Raw genomic sequence first — 19212 nt, forward strand, 5'->3', positions numbered from 1 at the left:
GGGTCAGCTCCGCGGGCTCCAGCTGCCTATCACCTTCCTGCTCGGACGATGAGCGCCATCGCACAGCTAAGAGCTGAGAAGCCAGGAATGGAACTCAGTTGCTCCGATTCCAAGATTCAGTTTTCCTCTACTGCACCGCCTCAGTCAGTGCCCGACACTGTCCATCCTTACCCAGGGACCAGTGTGGCTGCCCCGGACAGATGGACGGACTGAGGGTGGCTCCAGGAAAAACCTCGGCCACATTTTCTGGGCCTGGCATGAGCCTCCATCCTGCTACTTCAGGCCTGCAGGACAGGACCTCAGGATTTCCCCTCTCCCTACTCTCTGTGCTGACTAAAGAAAGAAAACAAATCGGGAGTGGAAGCTTCTGGAAACTAAGCCAACCAAGTCCCTTTGAGAAGTACAGAAACCATGCTCTGGAAACCTGTTTCTCTGCTTTTTAAAATCTTCCCCTTTATATTAAAAGTTGCTTTTGAAAAAGCTGTGTCTTTGTTTCAGTGAACAAAGGGGAAAAGAGATGCCCCTTGCTAGGGCCAAGCTGGGCAGATTAGCAGGAGGGTCCCAGAGGCCTGTCTGTGATCTGGCCCCTCACGCTGGGGCTCTGGAGAGTAGGTGCCCAGGCTGGTCCTCTGTGGTGGCTGAGTGGCCCTGTACCCGGGTGGAAGGGACATTCTTCCTTGCTATAACCACTCACTGGATGAGCAGTAAAGAAAGTTTCCAGCTGCACTGGTGCAGAGGGCAATGTCTCATGGACATTCTGAATATTTAAGCTGAACCAGCCAAAGGGGACAGAGCAGACCCCAGGCTAAGGACAAATGTAGTAACCATAGCAGCAAACATTGCCAGCATGTTTACTTGCTGCCAGACCCTTTCTTAGGTCTGTTAACTCATTTAATCTCACAACGGTTCTGTGAGGTGGGTGTTACTATCCCCATTTTACAGCTGAGGAAACAGGCACAGAAAGTTTAAGACTTGCTCAAAGTCATGCAGCTGGTTGTTGCCCAGTCCCCCGTGAGCTGTTCTTTCTAGGTCTTCCACAGGCAGGTGGGGAAGGCAATGGAGGGCAATGCCACGGGGAGGCTGGGGGCCACTGGTGGGACGAAAACAAACAAGCCCCCGGCCTCACTCACCGGTCACGCCCACGGTGGACACGGGGCCCACACGCCGCCCCCCGTGCAGGCCGTACAGGTGCATCTTGTACTTGCGCCCGGGCTCCAGGCCCCCAGCGGTCACCTCTCTCTCCTCGCCCCCGACACGCACCACCTGGGGCCCGTCCCTGCCCTTGTACTGGACGGTGAAGGAGTCGAAGTGGCCCTGGGGGACGGTCCAGGAGAGGCTCAGCGAGTCCGGGGAGGATCCTGTCACCGTCAGCTCCCCAAGGAGGGGCTCCTCGGGGGCCTCCGAGGCCTCTGTGCTGGGTTCTGTGGAGCTGGGGGTGTCTTCCTCTGCATCAGAGAAGGAGAGACACAGAGAGGGTGAGGCAGGGTCCCAGGTGATGTCCTTGGGTCTCCTTCCAAGCCTTGGCCCCGGCTCCAGGCCCTGAAGTCAGTTCAGAGAAGCCCGTCCTTGGGGCTGGGTGGTCCTGTTCAGCTGACATCTCATAAACATGCCTGGAGCCTCCGGGGTCAGCTGTGGGGGACCAGGGCAGCCACCAGCATGGCTCACAGAGGCCCTTCCCTGCCCAGGGGGACACACTGGTCCTCAGGGAGCCTGGAGGAGGCACACAGGGCACCATGGCTCAGCCTCGAGTAGAGGGGCCTCCTGCACCCCACTCACCCATCACCTGAGAGAGGGTGATCCTCCCACGAGGTCCCACCCTGGGGCTTCCACCGTCCACTCACTTGTCACCCCGATGACAGAGACGGGGCCCACGCGCTGGCTGTCATGGAAGCCGTACAGGTTCATCTTGTACTTGTGGTCTGGCTCCAGGCCCGAGATGGTGACCCCGTCCTGGTGCCCAGGCACCCTCATCACCTTGGGCTGCCCGTCCCTGTCTCTGTACTGGACGGTGAAAGAGTCAAAGTGGCCCTGGGGGACGGTCCAAGAGAGGCTCAGCGAGTCCAGGGAGGATCCTATCACCGTCAGCTCCCCCAGGAGGGGCTCCTCGGGGGGCTCTGGTGCCTCTGTGCTGGGCTCTGTGGGGCTGGGGGTCTCGTCCACGCCTTCCTGCGGGGCTGAGAGAAGAGATTAGACTTTACAGGTGATGTGCTTTGTGGTGATGTTAATCGTGACAATAAAGTACATTTGGCAAATATACTCTTCAAGCTGTCAGCTTAGGGGTTCCTGTAGCCTTTGTGTTAGCCATTCAGTAATTCATCAAAGGAGACAGGGCTGAGACAGGCCCCTAAACCTCGTCAGTGCTGGACGACTGCACTGTGGGGGTAGGGGGCCACCTCTCACGTCTGAGAAAGGAGACAAGATAGGAAGAGAGGGAACTCTGAGGGATGCTTCTCTGCTGTGTTCATGGACAGTGCTGAGCACAGGAGAGCGAGGGGGCAGTAAGGCTTCTTCCCACTGTGTTCCTCCCTTTCAGCTCCACCGACCAGGACAGGAAATGGGATGTGCTCCGCTAAGGCTTCCCTGGGCAACCCTGCCTCTCCCTCCACTTCAGACAAGAGCGGGAGCGGGGTGTGGGCGGGGGAGATGTTGCGGATGGTGCTAGGGGCTGTGGAGGGCCGTGCTCTTCCCCGGCCTGGGCTAGAGTCACAGCCCTGAGGCATCTGCCCACCGTCTGCAGCAGCTAGGTCTTTGCTGAGGCTCCATGGGGCGGGGAGACTGACACAGGGAAGCCAGCCCTTCTGTGACTCACTCCACGGTCCATGGGGGACTGCTAAGGAGACAGGAGATTGAGGAGGCAGCAGGCAAGAATGATAACCCAGGCAAGGATGGGGAAGGTGGGGAGGTGAGGAGAGAAAAAGGATACTGGGAAGTGAGAGGGTCAGGGAGAAATACTAGCTCACTCTTCAATGGCAGTTTTGATGTGCCAGGCACTGTTCTAGGTGCCATATGTATATTAACTCATTTAATTCTAACAACTCTGTGAAGCTGTTACCATTATCATCCCCATTTAACAGATGAGAAAGCTGAGGCCCAGAGAGGTTCAGTAACTTGCACAAGATCCCAGAGCTAGGATTAAAATCCAGGCAGTTGGCTCTAGAGCCCATGCTCCCAACCATGATGCCACACAGCCATGGAAATGGTGCTGGATGGGGGAGGCTGGGCCCATGGAGGAATGCAGGGCAGGGGGGCTGAAAGTGAGCCCTTTGCCCTGCTCCAAGCTGGCTGGGAGTCAGGGAGTCAGGGGGCTGGGAGGAGGCTGGGGAAACATGGAGCTCATGTCTCTTGGATTTGCCAGCTCTGAACAGAGCAGCTTTCGCGGGAGGGTGTGGGCAGCAGGCAACAGAAGCTCAGAAATGACCACAACCTGAGCCAGGGGAAGAAGGCCAGCAAAGACCGTGGGGAAAGAACACAGGGGCTGAGGACATCCACGGGGAGGACAGCCCGGGACGAAGGGGTGATTCCCAGTGCTCAGAATGTGGGAAATGGGGTCTGTTCTTGGAGATGGAGAAGCAGGGCCAAGAAAGTTTGGTCAGGGGCTGGCAGCTGGATGCAAAGTCCTGGGATGTCGGGAAGTAGACTGTGGAGGTTTGGCAGAACTGGAGCCGAGAAAGAGAAGGTGGAGGGAAGTGTGAAGGATCCCTGGTCAGGTCCTGCTCACAGGGCTGTGGGTTGGCCAGGGAGGGAGCCCCGTGCAGCCCTGACTCACCTGTGGTGGCCACCACGGACACAGGCCCCACGCGCTGCCTGCCATGAAGCCCGTAGAGGTTCATCTTATACTTCCGGTCAGACTCCAGGCCGGGGACGGTGACCTCATTCTCATGCCCCCTGATGGGCACTGCCTGGGCCCGCCCCTGCGCATCCTTGTACTGGACCATGAAGGAGTCAAAAGCGCCCTGGGCCACCGTCCAGGACAGGCGCAGGGAGTCTGGGGCGCTGCCGGTCACTGTCAGCTCCCCCAGCAGGGGCTGCTCAGGGGACTCTGGGTGGCGGGGCTCCTCTCTCTTCTCTGGGGCTGTAAATGAGAGGATCCAGGCAGGGCTGAGCTGGCAGAACCCCAGGATTGGGGCCTGGGGTTTGGACAGGTTGTCACACCTGTGGGAGTCTCTACGCAACTAGCACGAGTGATGAACTCTGAGAAATCTGGCGCAACCAGGGTATGACACACCTTCTGGGCCTTGGGGAGCAGCTGAACAGGATGAAAGGGTCCCAGCAGTGCGGGGGAGGCTGGCTGGCCCTGAGCCCAAAAGCAGGGCCAGGATTCGGAGTCAGCCATCTCGCTGGGAGGCCCCAGCTGATTCCTGGCTGGGGGCAAGCGTGCGGGAGACTGGGAGGGGTCACATGGGGGCTTGGGTGGCCGCTACTCACCAGTGGTACCATCGGCCGTGAGGGGGCCGTGCCGCTTCTTGTTGACAATCCCAAACAGAGTGAATCTGTACTTGTGGTCAGGGTCCAGCGGGGAGACAATGACCGAGCGCTCGGGGGCTTCCACGGGCACCACCTGGGGCCGTCCGTCCCTGTCCCTGTACTGGACCACGAAGGAGTCAAACTGGCCCTCAGGGACAGTCCAGGAGAGGTGCAGCGAATCTGGGGTGGGATCTGTCACCCACAGCTTTCCCAGGCGAGGTGGAGTCACTGAGCTGGAATCCGTCTGAGGCACTAGAAAGAGCAGGTAGAGAGAAGGGAGGGACACAGGTCAAAGGATAAGAAGGAACCCATCTCCCACCTGGGGATGCCGTGTGAGGTTGTACAGGCTGTTCACTACACAAAAGGTGCATGGTGGAGGGAGCACGGAGGGGCTGAAATCCAGCCAGTGCTCTGCTTGCCAACCCTGGCAAAGGGCTATGCCCACCTGGAAGAAGGGGTGCTTTCTTTGATGGGGCACAAAAGCACTGTATGGACTAGTGTGGCCCTGACTCGTTCTGCAGCCTGGAAAGGGCTTCAGAGAGACGGGAGCCCAGCCAGCCCCTTCCACATCTCCACGGCCAGGGAAGTCTTCCAGGACAGCCTCTACTGTTTCCAGGCCTAACAACTAGCTGCTTTCTTCTCCAAGAGAGGGAAGCTTGGTCCTTGGCGCGTTCTTACGTGGGAGAGCCCCCACACCTGCGCTCTGGGCCCCACTCCCTCCTTTCCTACCCTCCCTCCCTGGGCTGTGCCACGCGCATTTACACAAGCTCCTCCGCGCAGCTCCGTCGCCCTCCAGCCTCCACCCTCCCTCTCTGCTCTCTAGTCCCAGCCCAAATTCCAGAAGGAGATGTCTACACTGCTTGTAGTCATGTCCTCACCTACCTCACCCTCCCAACCCAGCTCCAGCCTCCACCAGCCGCTCTCACCGGGGTGAGTGGTGACCTCGCCATTGCTAAGATCAGTGGACACTCTGTAGCCTTGAATCACTCTTACGGAATCTGACATGTCTGACCGCGCCCTTCACTTTGGCATCCCTCTCCCCAATTCACCCTGCAGGCACCCCTTCCTCTGCTCTTGCCCTGAGTGTTAGCCATCTCCAGGGTTCCAGTGGCCATGTCTCTTCTCCCTGCCCCCCGGCTTCTGCCTGTTGGGACACCCACACCCCCTCTTCAGGCCTTTCCTCTGCTCTCCAGGCCCATGAGGGCAGCAGGATGACCCTATGGCCCCGTCACTTTCTGCTTGAGTGACCTGGCCCTCTCTGCGCCTCAGTTCTCCTCACCTGTGACATGAGCATGCCTCACAGGGCTGCTTATGAGGGTGAAGTGCGATGATACACTTAGAACATCTTGAACACATCTGACACTTAACGAATGCTCGAAAGATGTTTAACTAAGTGTCCCCCGCTGCACTGCTCTTCACATCCGTTGCCCCTTGCCTCAGGGAATAGGACTGCCCTCTCCAGCTATCCTCTGCAGCAGCCTCAGTGTTATTTGTAAGATAAATATTGAATTATGTCACTCTCTCACGTAAAGCCCTTTGGCGGCTCCCTAGGGTCCTCAGATGAGGTCCAAGTGACTCAGTCGGACACATGAGACCAGTGAGATCAGTGCCCTCAGCTGCCAGGTGCCCTGCCCCCCGCCCAGAGGAAAGAGGCTTTGATTCTCTTACAGGGCCACACTCTCTCCTGCCTCACTCTCCCTCTGTTTGCTCTACCCTCCTCAACCTCCCTGCCTGACCACCACAATTTTCCCTTCAGGATTCATCTCCGGCACCACCTTCTCCAGGGAGCCTTCCTGGACTTGCCGAAGCACTGGGCAGACCCACTTCAGGACTGTGCAGAGGGCAGAGGCAGGGGTGTGTGTGACCCCTCTCACTTACAGATCTTGGCTTCAGCCACCAGGGGGCCATGCCTCTTCTTGCCCACGAGCCCGTACAGGACGAATTTGTACTTGCGGCCGATGTCCAGGTTGGAGATGAGGGCTGAGCGCTGGGGTCCCTCTACAGGCACCACCTGGGGCCTGTCCCTGTCTTTGTATTGGATCACGAAGGAGTCAAACTCGCCCTCAGGGACCGTCCAGTGCAGAAGCAGGGAGTTGGAAGTCATGTCCGTCACCATCAGCTTGCCCAGGTGTGGCGGGGCCAAGGGCTGCCCAGGCTTCTCCCCATCCCTGTCTGGGGTGTGGGGCAAAGCAAAGCACGTGGGCTCAAGCACTGCCTTGTCCCCAGGCTCCTTCCCTCTCCTCTGCCCACTGGCTCACTCCATCCTGGACAGCTCCCTTCCCAGAAGCCTCCATTCCCCGCCCTCTGTTCTCCGGGACCAGCCTTTCTAAGAAGGTGGGCATTTCTCCCCAGTCTCTGCTCTGGAGTGAGAGCTTTGGCTCTGCCCTTGCGATAACTGCCTCCCCACTCACAAAGGTCCCAGTCCCTCTTCACACCAAGGTCTCTGGGGGAGCTTCAGGTCCCCTGTGGTTTTCCCTGAGAGTTCAGAACCTTGCCATTGCTGTTTCAGAGCAGTCTGAAGACGCCTCGGTCCACCTGACCTCCTCCCTCCCTTACCGCCCTCTCCCCAGTGGTGAGCTTGATCTGGAGCTGCAGGGAGAGCTGGCTAATGGGACCAGGGGGTGCTGTCCACTGCAGGCTGGGCTTGCAGGGTGAGGGGCAGCGCCACTGTCCTAGCCTGTCCAGGGAGGGGATGGCAGGGGCTTGGGAGAAGGGAAAGGGAGGAGAGGGCTGAGGGTCAGGATCCTCAGGGCCAGACGCCTCCCCACACCCACCCTGAGAGACATAGTGGGCGGGCTGGGGCAGAGGAGTAACCAGGAAGTGGGGCAGGGCGATTCTGCACAAAGAAAGCTGTAAGCGGAGAGCCAGGGGGCCAACAGCCTCTCTCCTTGAATCCTCGTCCCATCCTTTGACTTTTGTCCTCTCATCTACTTTGCCTGGAGTACTCCCCTCCCTGGCCCACCCTACCATTGTGCTAAGACCCCCTCCATCCCTCTTGCCTCTGAACCCTCAACTCCTTTTCTCTCCTTGTTTCTCCTACCACCCTGACCCAAACACCAGCCCTGCCCTTCAATCTCCACCCCACCTCTGAAATCCTAATGGCCCAGCCCCTCCCCCAACCTCAGGACATTGGTCTTGAGCAGAATCCAGGTTGTACCCATAATGCCTTGGTAGATGAGAGGAGCAGAGGGCTCGCCCCCGGAGGGCACCCCACGAAGTGACAGCTCATAGGGGGATCCAGGAGGGGGTGAGGGCAGCAGAGCCTGACGGGCATCCCCTGGCAGTAGTTCCTCATGTGCCCCAGGCCCTTCGGGCACCCGTAGGCGCAGCTGGAAGTGGGCAAAGGTGTCAGGCTGGGCAGTCCAGGCCACGCGGAGGTGCCCTGTCTTGTCTCTGCCCAGCACCCTCAACTCTGCCAGCTCCTGGGGTCGCTGCTGCAGGACAGGGGCCTGAGCCCCTTGAGTCGTTGAAGGGCCTGAGGGAGGAGGCTCATCAGTGGCCCCCAGGAGGTCTGAGGGGGAGGACCCTGGGAAGAGGCAGGGGGAGAAAAACAGGAGAGTGGAGTATGAGAGTCAGAAAGGAAACCCTGGCCCCCAGGCTCTGCCCTCTAGCCTCTAAGAGCCTACAGACCCTCCCTTTTCTGCTCCTGGATCACCCCCTGGGTCACGTCATCATCCCAAACGTGCACCACAGTCCTGCACAGACAGGCCCGCAGGTAATAAATAAAAGAAATAAAGTCTGCCATCCCTCGTCCCACAAGGCTCCTGTGACCTCCAGCCCCGACAGACCACCATGTCCCGCCCCACAGGAACCCCTTCCCCACTGGGTGGTGGTCGTGACTTCCAATAGTGCTGCAGTGACAAGCCTGGAAGAAAGGAGGAGACGGTGGTGTTAGGGGAGGAGGGTACAGAGAGAGTAGGTAGTGAGAAGAGAGGGAAGAGGGGATGGGGGGATGGACATCCAGCTCAGGTGGCATCTGGGCCCTGTGGGGGAAGAAGAGGTCCAGAACCCTCCCCACGACAGCCACAGAGCGCCCCTTCCCCGAGCCAGAACGTCGTTCCTGTGGGAGAGACAAGTGTGAAGTGAGCCAGGAGGTTGGAAAGGCAGCTCAAGAAGCAGTGGTTTCACCTCTCACACACACATGCTGCCTGATGGCTTCAAGGCCACCTCCAAGCAGCTCCGATGTGTCCCTTTGAGGTTGGGGCCAAATTGTGGAAAACAGTAACCATGACCACAGTCTTCAGCCGCTCTCACCACGGTGAGTCAGAGTGGGGAACCACTGGTTTCTCTCCCTACCCGACCCAAACTGCTCCAGACACTGCCCCTCCCACCAAATGCCCCTTCTGTTGCCTAGAACAGGATTCCTGGCAGAAGTGTCCTAGGAACCCAAGTGAAAATCAGACAGTCCCAAAGAACAGGTCTCCTTGACCTTGGGTATCCACCAGGACCCTGAGGGTGGAGGTGGCGTCTAGGGATGTGAGAAAGTGCGCTTTGTTGGGGAGGTTCTCTTGGAGCCTGGACCAGGTAGGGCTTGAAGACAGAGCGTGCGGTGGGGTGGCAGCCGGAGCAGTGAGGCAGCGGGAGGAACTCATGGATGCCGACTCCAGTGGCAGGTGAGACTGGGCAGGAGATGGGTGGTCCCGCGGCCCCACCTACACTACCTGTGGTTGTGATGAAGGCGTAGGACTTGGAGGTCTGCCCTGCCCGCACCCCGTGGACCTCCACGTGGTAGGTGGTACCGGGCTTGAGATCTGGCAGACTGACGGTGCGCGTGGTGCCCGGCACGGTCAGCTCCCCGCCGGGGCCCTCTGCGGGCGGCTGGGGCCGCCAGCGCAGCACCACGCGCTCGAAGTAGCCGCGGAGCCCGTCGAGGGACACGAGTAGTGCGCCGTCGGCGGAACTGCCCAGCACCTCGGGCTTGGGGTGGCGGGGAGCAGCCACCCGGTCGACGCCTTCGGGCGAGAGGCCGTAGGTGCCCTGGCTGGAGTCCCGCTTCCAGGTGCCCGAGTCGGGGCTGGAGGTGGGGTGGGAGCGACGGGCCGGGGGTGCGGGGGAGCTGGTGGGGATGGCCGCCGCCAGGCGACGCCGCTGCAGGTATTCGTGGATGTGGCGCGCCACCGACGTGTAGGTCTGGTTGGCCCGCAGTGGGTAGCCGTGAGCCCGCAGGTGGCGCTCCAGGTCCTGCGCGGTGCCGCGGAAGCGGCCCAGCTCGTCCGTCAGGTTGCCCCACGCCCGCCGAGGGGGCTGGGGTAGGTTCGGCCCGGGCCGAGACTCCGCCTCCCCCTCCTCCGCCGGCCGCGAGGGCCGAGGGGGGACTGGTGGGCGCGGGGGCCGCGGGGCCGGGACCGGCCGGGGCCGGGGCCTGGGGGACGGGGCTGGGGCGTGCGCCTCCGGGTGACTGTAGTGGCCTGGTGCTGCCGGGGCGGAAAAAGGGGGAGGGGGAGAGCCGGTCAGTGGCAGCCCCCCACCAATCCCTGCACTCCTCCCCGCGGCAGTTCCTCCCACCGTCCCTCCCACCGTCCCTCCCACCGGAGCCAGAGGCCACCTCCTGTGCCCCAGCCCCACCTGGAAAGAGAATCGAGAGAAAGGAGTTAGTGTCCCAGGATTCCCTCACCCCGTGCCCTCCAAGCCCGCCACTGTTGGTGCCCTAGAGAGAAGAAACCAGCGGGTGGGGCCCTGTGTCTGAAGGAGAGAAAGGGGAGTGGGAGGAGAGACTGCGAGCTACAGCGAGGTGGGCGTCCCTCTGTCACAGGAAAAGAAAAGAAAGATCCAGGCATCTGTTAAGAGACCTTGAGGGTTAGTGGAAAATTACTGCTGAGACCTAAGTCCCCCAATCCCCAATCCTAAAGTCAACAGGAGTGCTGATCTCTCATCTGCCTAATTCCAATCTCTCCAAGATCTGACCACTGACTGAGCTCAAGGGCTGTCCCTGTGTCCAAGTTTGGATCAGAACCTTCCCCATCTGGGTGGGTCGGACAGCATCTCCTATTTACTGCTTCTTTGCATGAGGCAGCTCCTCCCAAACTCCAGCCCACAGCCTTCCTACAGTACTCCAAGCACCTGAGAACTCCATCTCCGCAGAGCCCTTGGTGCACAGCAAGGCCCCCCAGCAGGTGCTTTGGGACTGCCACACACCCTGTCGGTGCGTTCAGAGCAGCCTGTGAGCCGGACATGTGGACTCCCTAGGAAGTGGCTCCTATGCTCAGAAACTTCCCTAACCCTTGGCCAGCCATACCTGTGTTGGCCCTGACAGAAGCTGGGTAGCTTACTGCCCGGCCCCGCTCGGCAGTGACGGTCACCACGTATTCTACGCCTGGCATGAGGCCGGTCAGCAGCGTCCCGTCTGCCTCAGAGGGCACTTCTAGCCGCACCCTCTGGTTGCCGGCACTGACGTAGGACACCACGAACTGGTCCACCTCGGCCTGGGGGCGCAGCCAGTTGAGCTCCAGCGTGGTTGGCGTCACAGCCACCACTCGGAGGTCCTGGGGGCCATCGATCACTAGCCAGGTCAGAGAGAGGAGGGATCAGGTGGGAGTCTGGATCTGCAGTCACCAGCTTTCCTTCTATGAGCCTTGCCCCCAGCCAATCCCTCCCCTCTGCCCTCTTGGAGGGCATATTCCCAGCCACCCCTCTCAAATCCAGATCTCCACCCAGGACCCCACCCCACAGCCCCAGCTCTCACTGGTAGTGATGGTCTTGGAGGCAGGAGGGCCCCAGCTAGTCCCTCGAAGGGCACGGACAGTGACCTGGTACTCCTGACCGGGGGCCAGTCCTCTCTGGTCATAGGCTGAGGCAGAGCTGGGCACCCGTGCTGTGAATGGGGGGCTCGGCCCCTCTGTCTGCAAGAGAGAAAGCACCAGGTGGATCAGGGCTGCCACTCTCACCCCTGCCGCTCAAGCCCCCTTATCCTTTCTCCAGTTCCAGGCAGGGTCAACATGCGACTGTGTAGAACTTGGCCCTATACAGCTGGGGCGCGTGGGTGGTATCAGCAAACACATGTAGAACACCTACTCCATGCCACGTACTATTCAAGGCGATTTATAGATATGAACTCACTTAATCTGCTTAAGAATCTGATGAGGTAGGTCGTATTATTCCCAACGGACAGATGAGGAAACTGAGGTACAGAAGGATTAAGTGGCTTGCCCAAGGTCACCAACACCAAGAAAGTGGCAGGGATTTAAACCCAGGCAGTGTGACCTCAGAGTCCCCTCTCATGGGCACTACCTTTTTAGCCTGGTCATCAGCTCTCTGCCAGAATTCTGACACATGCCAGGACTCTTCTTCTGGGGAAACAGGAGGAATGGACATTTGTGAGTAGTCTAACAGCCCAGCATTTCGCTGGGCTGTCTATCTAGGACAGCTAATAAAGACGTTCTGTTCTGTTTAGCTATGTTGGCCGCTATGGGGACACCTCCGTTCAGCCAAGTAGGATTGGAAATTTCAGAAGGTGCTCTCCCAAACCAAGAGAATTGTGGGAAAATCCGCATCGTAAATACCAAAGCATAAAACCAGACGAGAGTCCACGTAGAGCCTTCTGGGTTCAGGATGAAGTCAAGCTTTCCTGGGCACACAGGATCCCCAGCCCGCTCCTGCTCACTCTGCCCTAGGGTACCCCATCCTGGGAGGCCTGGGACTGGTGTCAGCTCAAGACCTGTGTGCTTCTCCTCCTTCCCAGAACGTATTCTCTGTCCCCTTATTCCCCCAACACACACACACACACACACACACACACACACACACACACACACGAATACACATACACACACACACACACACATGAATACACACACACACACACACACACACACACGCTTTGAGTACTCCCTGATGATGTCTGGTCCTTTCAGCAAGAGAAGCCCACCCCCAGAGCTCTCCTTCTCCCTTCAGACCACCTACATGAACCTTTTAAACGCTTTGTAGTCCCTCCTGAGACCCATTTGGGAACAGTCCCCTGAAGAGTCCCACTGTCAGTCTAAGCCCATCTCTCAGCACCGTCTGTCTGGTCTGATGCAGGCTCTCTAGCCAGATGCTAGCAGCTGGTTCTGCCCCTTGGTGAGAGTTTTGGCCGCTTCACTGATGTCCTTGGCAAGCTTCTAACTCTATTCTCAATATCAACCTCATGGCCCCAGGTGGGCGACTCCACTTTGGCTGGTCCCTGGAGCTCACCTCATCCTCACCCTGCTTTTCAGACCAGACCAAACAAACTTTTCTCAGGCTGCAAGGGCCTGTGTCCCAATGAAAACGTGGCTTAGCCCGTTTCCAGGCTGCAGAATACACCCAGACAGGGAATACTTGAACGTCTTTCTGTTCGGGGGTTCACCTCCCTCAGTTTCTTCATGCTTTCTCTCACATTCATAGAAGACCTTGCCTTTTGCAAAATAGCAACATTTCTTAAGTTAGTGGTCCTTGGGCTTGGGGTGCACCAGAATCACCTGGAGGGCTTGTTACAACACAGGTTACTGGGCTCTGCCCCCTAGAGCTTCTGACTCAGTAGATCTGGGGGTGGATTCTGACAATTAGCATGTCTAGTGCTCCAGGTGATGCTAATGCTGTAGGTCCAGGGAACACACTTGGAGAACCACTGAGTCAGAGGAACAATGCCACGTATGCAGGGAAAGGAGGAATGTTCCTCTTCTGTGTTCTGAAAATCATTCCAATAACTAGGCGTGTCCCTTAGCCAGGGATAGTAGAGTTTGGGCTTTGAGAGAGAAGTGGTTCTAGAAAAGGGGAGGGGATAAGGTAGAGAGAGGCTTCTAGGAAGATGGCAGTGGCCAGAGGACAGCCAGCTACTGAATGTCCTCTGTGCCAACAGAAATGGATAGAGAGTGCTGGCTAAGGCAAGAGGCACAATTCTAGGGGCCAGCCACAAAAAGCATAGAAAGCACAGTCAGAGGGCCAGTAGCACAGGCTGATGTGGAGTCCAAGGGAGGAGTCTGGGGACCAATCTTACAGGAGCATCTTCCACACCCAGGCTCAGAGAGGACCCAGAATGTGACAGAGGCCCATACCCAGAGCAAAGCAGATGAGCTAAGAGCATGGCCAAGCTGGACCCAGGCCAGCTCAACACCAGCCTGGCCCCACGGAGAGGGAGAAAGCCTAGGGCTGCAGCGGGGAGGCTGCACCCCCTGAGAACACCAAGGATAAGTTCATATTTACTAAGAGCGGGAGATGATGCTATCCTGTAAGCTCCTTCTATCTCAAGTGTTTATTTTACTTCTTCTTTCCCTGAAGTTCCTTAGAAAAGTTCTGTTTAAAAGTCCTACCCTCTCATGGGCTTCCCTGGTGGTGCAGTGGTTGAGAGTCCGCCTGCCGATGCAGGGGACACGGGTTCGTGCCCCGGTCCGGGAAGATCCCACATGCCGCAGAGCGGCTGGGCCCGTGAGCCATGGCCGCTAAGCCTGCGCGTCCGGAGCCTGTGCTCCGCAACGGGAGAGGCCACAACAGTGAGAGGCCCGCGTACCGCAAAAAAAAAAAAAAAAAAAAAAAAAGTCCTACCCTCTCAAGATTAAAGCTATGCAGATAATATACACACAGAAGAGAGTGGGAGAAACACTTTACAATGTTAACAGTGCTTGTTTTAGTGTGAAACAGCCAACGATTGTTTTTTTTCTCTAGTTGCCAAATTCTTGTCTTGTGATTACATTATTTTTATAACTGAAAATAATTTTTTTTTAAACAGAAGAAAAATCCAAGCTCTCTTGGTTGTGCAGCAAAGTAGGGATTTCTGCCTCTGCTCCTACCAGGGGGTAAGGAGAGACAGAACACGGCAGGGCTCTGGGCTTGAGGGGATAATAAGAAGACTTAGAATGACAAGGCCAGTTGGGGTGGGGGTGACAGCCAGCACCTCTGAGCTGTCCCTTCTGTCCTAGAGGCTTCCTAGGTTTAGGCCCTGGGACTTATTTATTTTTCCAGAGTCCTGACTGGGTAGGGATGAGAATGACATGGCCTACCCAACAATGGCATTTGTGGGATGATGCAGGAAAACATTTGGACAGTAGAAATGTCAGATGATTTGAAACTAGGAGACCAAACACATCATAAAGGCCCAATCTGCATAAAGGGAAATCTCTAATGAGAGGCCACAGTCTTTGTCCTTAGGGTGTCCACAAATATTTTAAGAGTGAGTTGGAAGGAGACAGAGAAAGGAGGTTTTGCAATACACCGATGACACGGAGGTAGGGGAACCAGCTCACAGACTCAAATAATTGCAACAGCCTAGACAGGTTGGCCCAAAGCAAAAATGAAACACTGAAGAGAGCCAAATGCAAAGGCTTATATTTAGGCTTAAAAAAAGAGTATGGGGCTTCCCTGGTGGTGCAGTGGTTGAGAGTCTGCCTGCCGATGCAGGGGACATGGGTTCGTGCCCTGGTCCGGGAAGATCCCACACGCCGCGGAGCGGCTGGGCCCGTGAGCCATGGCCGCTGAGCCTGTGCATCTGGAGCCTGTGCTCCGTCCTCAACAGGAGACGCCACAACAGTGAGAGGCCCGCGTACCGCAAAAAAAAAAAAAAAAAAAAAAAGAGTATGTAGTTGAATGTCTTCTTTTTTCCTTCTTTCTTGTCTTCCTTCATTTTTTCTTTTTTCCTTGTTTATATTTTTTAAAGTTTCTACACTGAGCCTATATGACTTTTATCATTAAAAGTTACTTAAAAAAATCAAATGTGATCAAAATAACTGACAGTTTGTCAGTTATGAACTGACCACAAGTTCATATACGTCAACTCTGAGAAAAGTGCCAGGGTAGCCAGAGTGAGCCGGGGGAACAACTGGGGTCCTCTTTGCTCCCACATTTTGATGGGGTGGGGCACATGCAAAAAGCAGGAGGTATTAGAGGAGGAAAACCAAAAAGTGAAGGATTCAGAGAACAAAGCATTAAGAAAAGGGGAGAAGAAACCAGTGGATTTGGCCTGGAGGGAATGAAGGGTGACGCGATGGCTGATGTCTCCAAATACTTGAAAGCCTATGGTGTAAGACACAGGAAAAGAAAAATCGCGTTCTGACGGCTGGCGAAGGCCCAGCTAGGGCCAATGGATGGATGTTAGAATGGGGCAGATTTGGATCCAGCAATAACAAAAAGAACTGACTACAGTGATGAACAAAAATGGAGTCGGCAGCCTCAGGAAGTCTGAGCTCAAGGTCACCAGAGATGTTCCAGCAGCAGTGGGCCAATGCCGCAGAGGCTTCTGCAGCGGGTGTGGGGCAGAACGAGCAGGCCTTTGGAACAGCTTCGGGAATCAGCCAGCTGCGTGCAACCACCGGTTACCTGGGACTCCTGCTTGAGGTGAGCAGGAGGGAGCCCCCTCCCCGCAGTCCTGCCCACTCAGCCCCCTCTTGGAGCTTGGCTCTCACCGTGGGGATGAACTGAATTTCGTAGGCATCCACATTGCCAGAAGCCTGGGTCCACTCTGTCCGAACCATCGTCTCCTCCAGGAGGTGCATCCTCAGGCCCTCAACGGCTGGCACCTCTGTCCAGGAGAATAGGATGTGAGAAGCTGCTTAGCCCAAGGTACCCCAACCTCCACCATCACAGGCCCCTCCTACTCAGGGCCGCTCTGAGAGATCCACCCAAGCTCTGACTCCTCTCTGGGGGTGGGACAAAGCCGGCAGCGGCCTGAACAGACCTTGGGTCTCATTTACTGCCCCCCATCTCCAGGAACACAAAATCTCCCTAAAAGCAACTAAAGGGGCCCCCAATCTGCTCATCAGAGATCTGAAGGCAGGTCCCGCCTGCAGGCGTGCCCCCACGGTTCTGCAGCCCCTGGTGGACAGTGGCTCCCTGGCTCCCCTGACTGCCCCGCCCCCCACCCCAATATATGCCCCCCCCCTTCACTCTTCCTCCAGTTCTCTGGGCTCCTAGGCCTCAGACTCAGGCTTTCCCACTGGCTCCAGTTTTCCAGTCCCTTTTCCCACTGGGAAAGGCTGCCCACTCACCTTCCCCGCAGTCCTCCCCTGCATAGCCATCTTGGCAGACGCAGCTGCCCTCATGACACTCTCCCCGACCGTGGCAGTCCCCGGGGCACGTCTGGATGGCGCAGTCGGGGCCTCGGAAGCCCTCGACGCATACACACTGGCCTGCGCGGCACAGTTCCCGAGGCCCGCAGCCCCCAAGGCAGGCGCTGGCGGGAGGCCCTTCCTGCCCGCAGTCCTCGCCGCTATAGCCCGCGTGGCACACGCACACGCCCTGCACACAACGTCCACGGCCCCGGCAGTCCGCCGGGCAGGTTCGGGTGGCGCAGTAGGGGCCGGTGTAGCCAGAGTCGCAGACGCAGCGCCCGTCCTCACAGCGGCCGCGCCGGTGACAGTTGGAGGGGCAGGTACGGAGGCTGCAGTCCTCGCCCGTGTAGCCCTCCCAACAGGCGCACACACCATCCTGGCACACGCCGCGCTGGCTGCAGTCGCGCGTGCACCGTCTCACGCCGCAGTCTTCACCCTCGTAGCCGTCGTCGCACACGCATCGCCCCTCCAGACACTGGCCGCGACCTTGGCAACCCCTGGGGCAGCTGCGCACGCCGCAGTCTTCGCCCTCGTAGCCCCCGTCGCACAAGCACACGCCATCCTCGCAGCGGCCGCGACCACGGCAGTCCCCGGGACACCGTCGGCTCCCGCAGTCCTCGCCTGTGAAGCCCGGGTTACACACGCAGCGGCCGTCCACGCAGCGTCCGCGACAGTCGCCGGGGCAGGCGCGCGTGCCACAGTCCCGGCCTGTGTACCCGGGCCAACACACGCAGCGGCCGCTCTCGCAACGACCCCGGCCGCGACAGTCCCCGGGACAGCTGCGCACGCCGCAGTCCTCGCCGCTGTAGCCCGCGTTGCACACGCACACGCCGTTCTCGCAGCGCCCGTGGCCCCGACAGTCGCGCGGGCAAGCGCGGGCGCCGCAGTCGGGCCCCGAGTACCCAGGCCAGCACACGCAGCGGCCGTCCTCGCAGCGGCCCCTTTGGTTGCAGTCGCCCGGGCAGCTGCGCACTCCGCAATCGTCCCCGCTGTAGCCTGGGTCGCAGATGCATTCGCCCTCCTCGCAGCGCCCTCGGCCCCGACAGTCGCGGGGGCAGGTCCGCGTGCTGCAGTCCTCGCCCGCGTACCCGGGCCAGCACACGCAGCGGCCGTCCACACAGCGCCCGCCCTCACCACAGTCCCACGGGCAGCTCCGAGAGCCGCAGTCCTCGCCAGCGTAGCCAGGGTCACAGACGCAGCGCCCGTCCTCGCAGCGCCCCTTCTGGCTGCAACCTCGGGGGCAGCTCCTCACCCCACAGTCCTCGCCAGTGTAGCCCGGGTTGCACACGCAGCGCCCGTTCTCGCAGCGTCCCCTCTGGCTGCAGCCCCGAGGGCAGGAGCGCAGGCTGCAGTCGGCCCCAGAGAAGCCCGCGCGGCACACGCACACGCCCTGCACGCAGCGCCCGCGGCCGTGGCAGTCCCCCGGGCAGGAGGGCCAGCTACAGCTGGGGCCGGTGTAGCCAGGGAAGCACACGCAGCGACCACGGACGCAGCGACCCTGATCATTGCAGTCATCTGGGCAGGACCGGGAAGCTGAGGGGGGAGAGGAGGGGGGCGCCGCGGCATCTGTGGGGTCTGAGCAGGTGGGCCCACCCCAGCCTGGCTCGCAGGAGCAGGCACAGCGGCTCAGGTCAAACACGCCATGGAGACTGCAGAGGCTCCGCACGTCCGTCTGGCCTGGAGTAAGAGCAAGAGGTGGGCCTCAGTCTCTCTGCGGGAGCGGCTGACCCTGTATCGTGCTCCTCTGAGTCAGCTTCTCCAGCAGAGCCAGGCTCATTTCCTAAGGCCATCTTAGTTTCCAGCTGCAACTTGTCAGTATATGTGGCCTCCCAGTGCCCTAACATACGCTGGGGAGGAGAGGGCTGACATCTAGTCACGTGGCTCCTATCTCAGAATTGTTCCCGGGCTGCACTCACCGCCCCCAAGGGGGAGGCAGGCATGCCTTTTTCTAACTCATACCGAGGTCCTTTATGGACTAGCAATGCCCACCCAACCCTAACCCACTTCTCCACCTTCCTCTTTTTCTGTGCCCCTTCCTGGGATCATCCGCTCACCTGTGCCAGCCTGGGCAGCAGCAGGACAACATCCCCCAGTGCACTGTTCCTTGAGCCCCTTCACCAGCTCCTCCAGGATCTCCAGCCGGACCCTCAGGGCCTGCACCTCTGAAGCAGGGACGGGGGGCTCAGTGCCTGGGGGACAGCCACAGCTACCTGAATTGGGCAGGTTAATGCGGTGGGTGAACACCACCTGCTTCTCCCCTCCTTCCACGGTGTGCTCATAAAGCTGAGAAGAAGGGCCTCCCACTCCTGGCTGTTCTGTGCGGCCTCCTGGCTGGGGAGGAGGCCGTGGGGCTGGGAGTGTCACATTGGACCGTGAAGAGAAAGGCCCTGCTCTGACTGTGCCCAGCAGCACCAGGAGGGCCAGGCTGGAGGTTAGGGAACCTTGGGCTGGCATCATTCAGGAGGCTGCAGGGAGAGAGGGCACATATGAGAGCAGCTTCACAGAGAAGGAGACAAGATGAATGCCCTCCTTCCCCAACACACACACCCATAGTCCCACCACCCACAACTAATCTACCCAACTCACATGTTGGAAAATCCACGTTCAGCCCAACCTTAACAGATACCCTCCTTGGGCAGATCTGTCTCTACCTCGTTTTCTGATATCATTTGGTCACCCTGCTCCACCCCCTCCACCCACACTGGTCTGTTTTGCTTGTTCCACAGACACTACAAGATTACATTAGACTAAA

At 58.6% G+C, this 19212-nt stretch overlaps 1 protein-coding gene across 5 annotated transcripts in view; it reads right to left on the minus strand.

The window, feature by feature from the left end:
- The window catches only part of TNXB (tenascin XB), a 60682-nt gene that overhangs the window by 33217 nt on the left and 8253 nt on the right, over window positions 1-19212 (minus strand). For 3 of the 5 annotated variants that reach the window (XM_079933721.1, XM_079933722.1, XM_079933720.1), the window contains exons 3-14: window positions 18515-18925; window positions 16398-18137; window positions 15816-15931; window positions 11147-11303; window positions 10700-10963; window positions 9126-9878; window positions 7622-7990; window positions 6343-6636; window positions 4426-4716; window positions 3767-4072; window positions 1842-2174; window positions 1131-1445 (exon numbers count right to left, since the gene is read on the minus strand). In XM_079933721.1, the coding sequence (XP_079789847.1) occupies window positions 1131-1445; window positions 1842-2174; window positions 3767-4072; window positions 4426-4716; window positions 6343-6636; window positions 7622-7990; window positions 9126-9878; window positions 10700-10963; window positions 11147-11303; window positions 15816-15931; window positions 16398-18137; window positions 18515-18917 (5341 nt within the window). In that variant the 5' untranslated portion in view covers window positions 18918-18925. The remainder of the gene's footprint in view (window positions 1-1130; window positions 1446-1841; window positions 2175-3766; window positions 4073-4425; window positions 4717-6342; window positions 6637-7621; window positions 7991-9125; window positions 9879-10699; window positions 10964-11146; window positions 11304-15815; window positions 15932-16397; window positions 18138-18514; window positions 18926-19212) is intronic. The other 2 variants (XM_079933724.1, XM_079933723.1) reach the window with 1 other exon arrangement.

Source organism: Stenella coeruleoalba (assembly GCF_951394435.1).
Source record: "Stenella coeruleoalba genome assembly, chromosome: 10".
Lineage (NCBI taxonomy): Eukaryota > Metazoa > Chordata > Mammalia > Artiodactyla > Delphinidae > Stenella > Stenella coeruleoalba.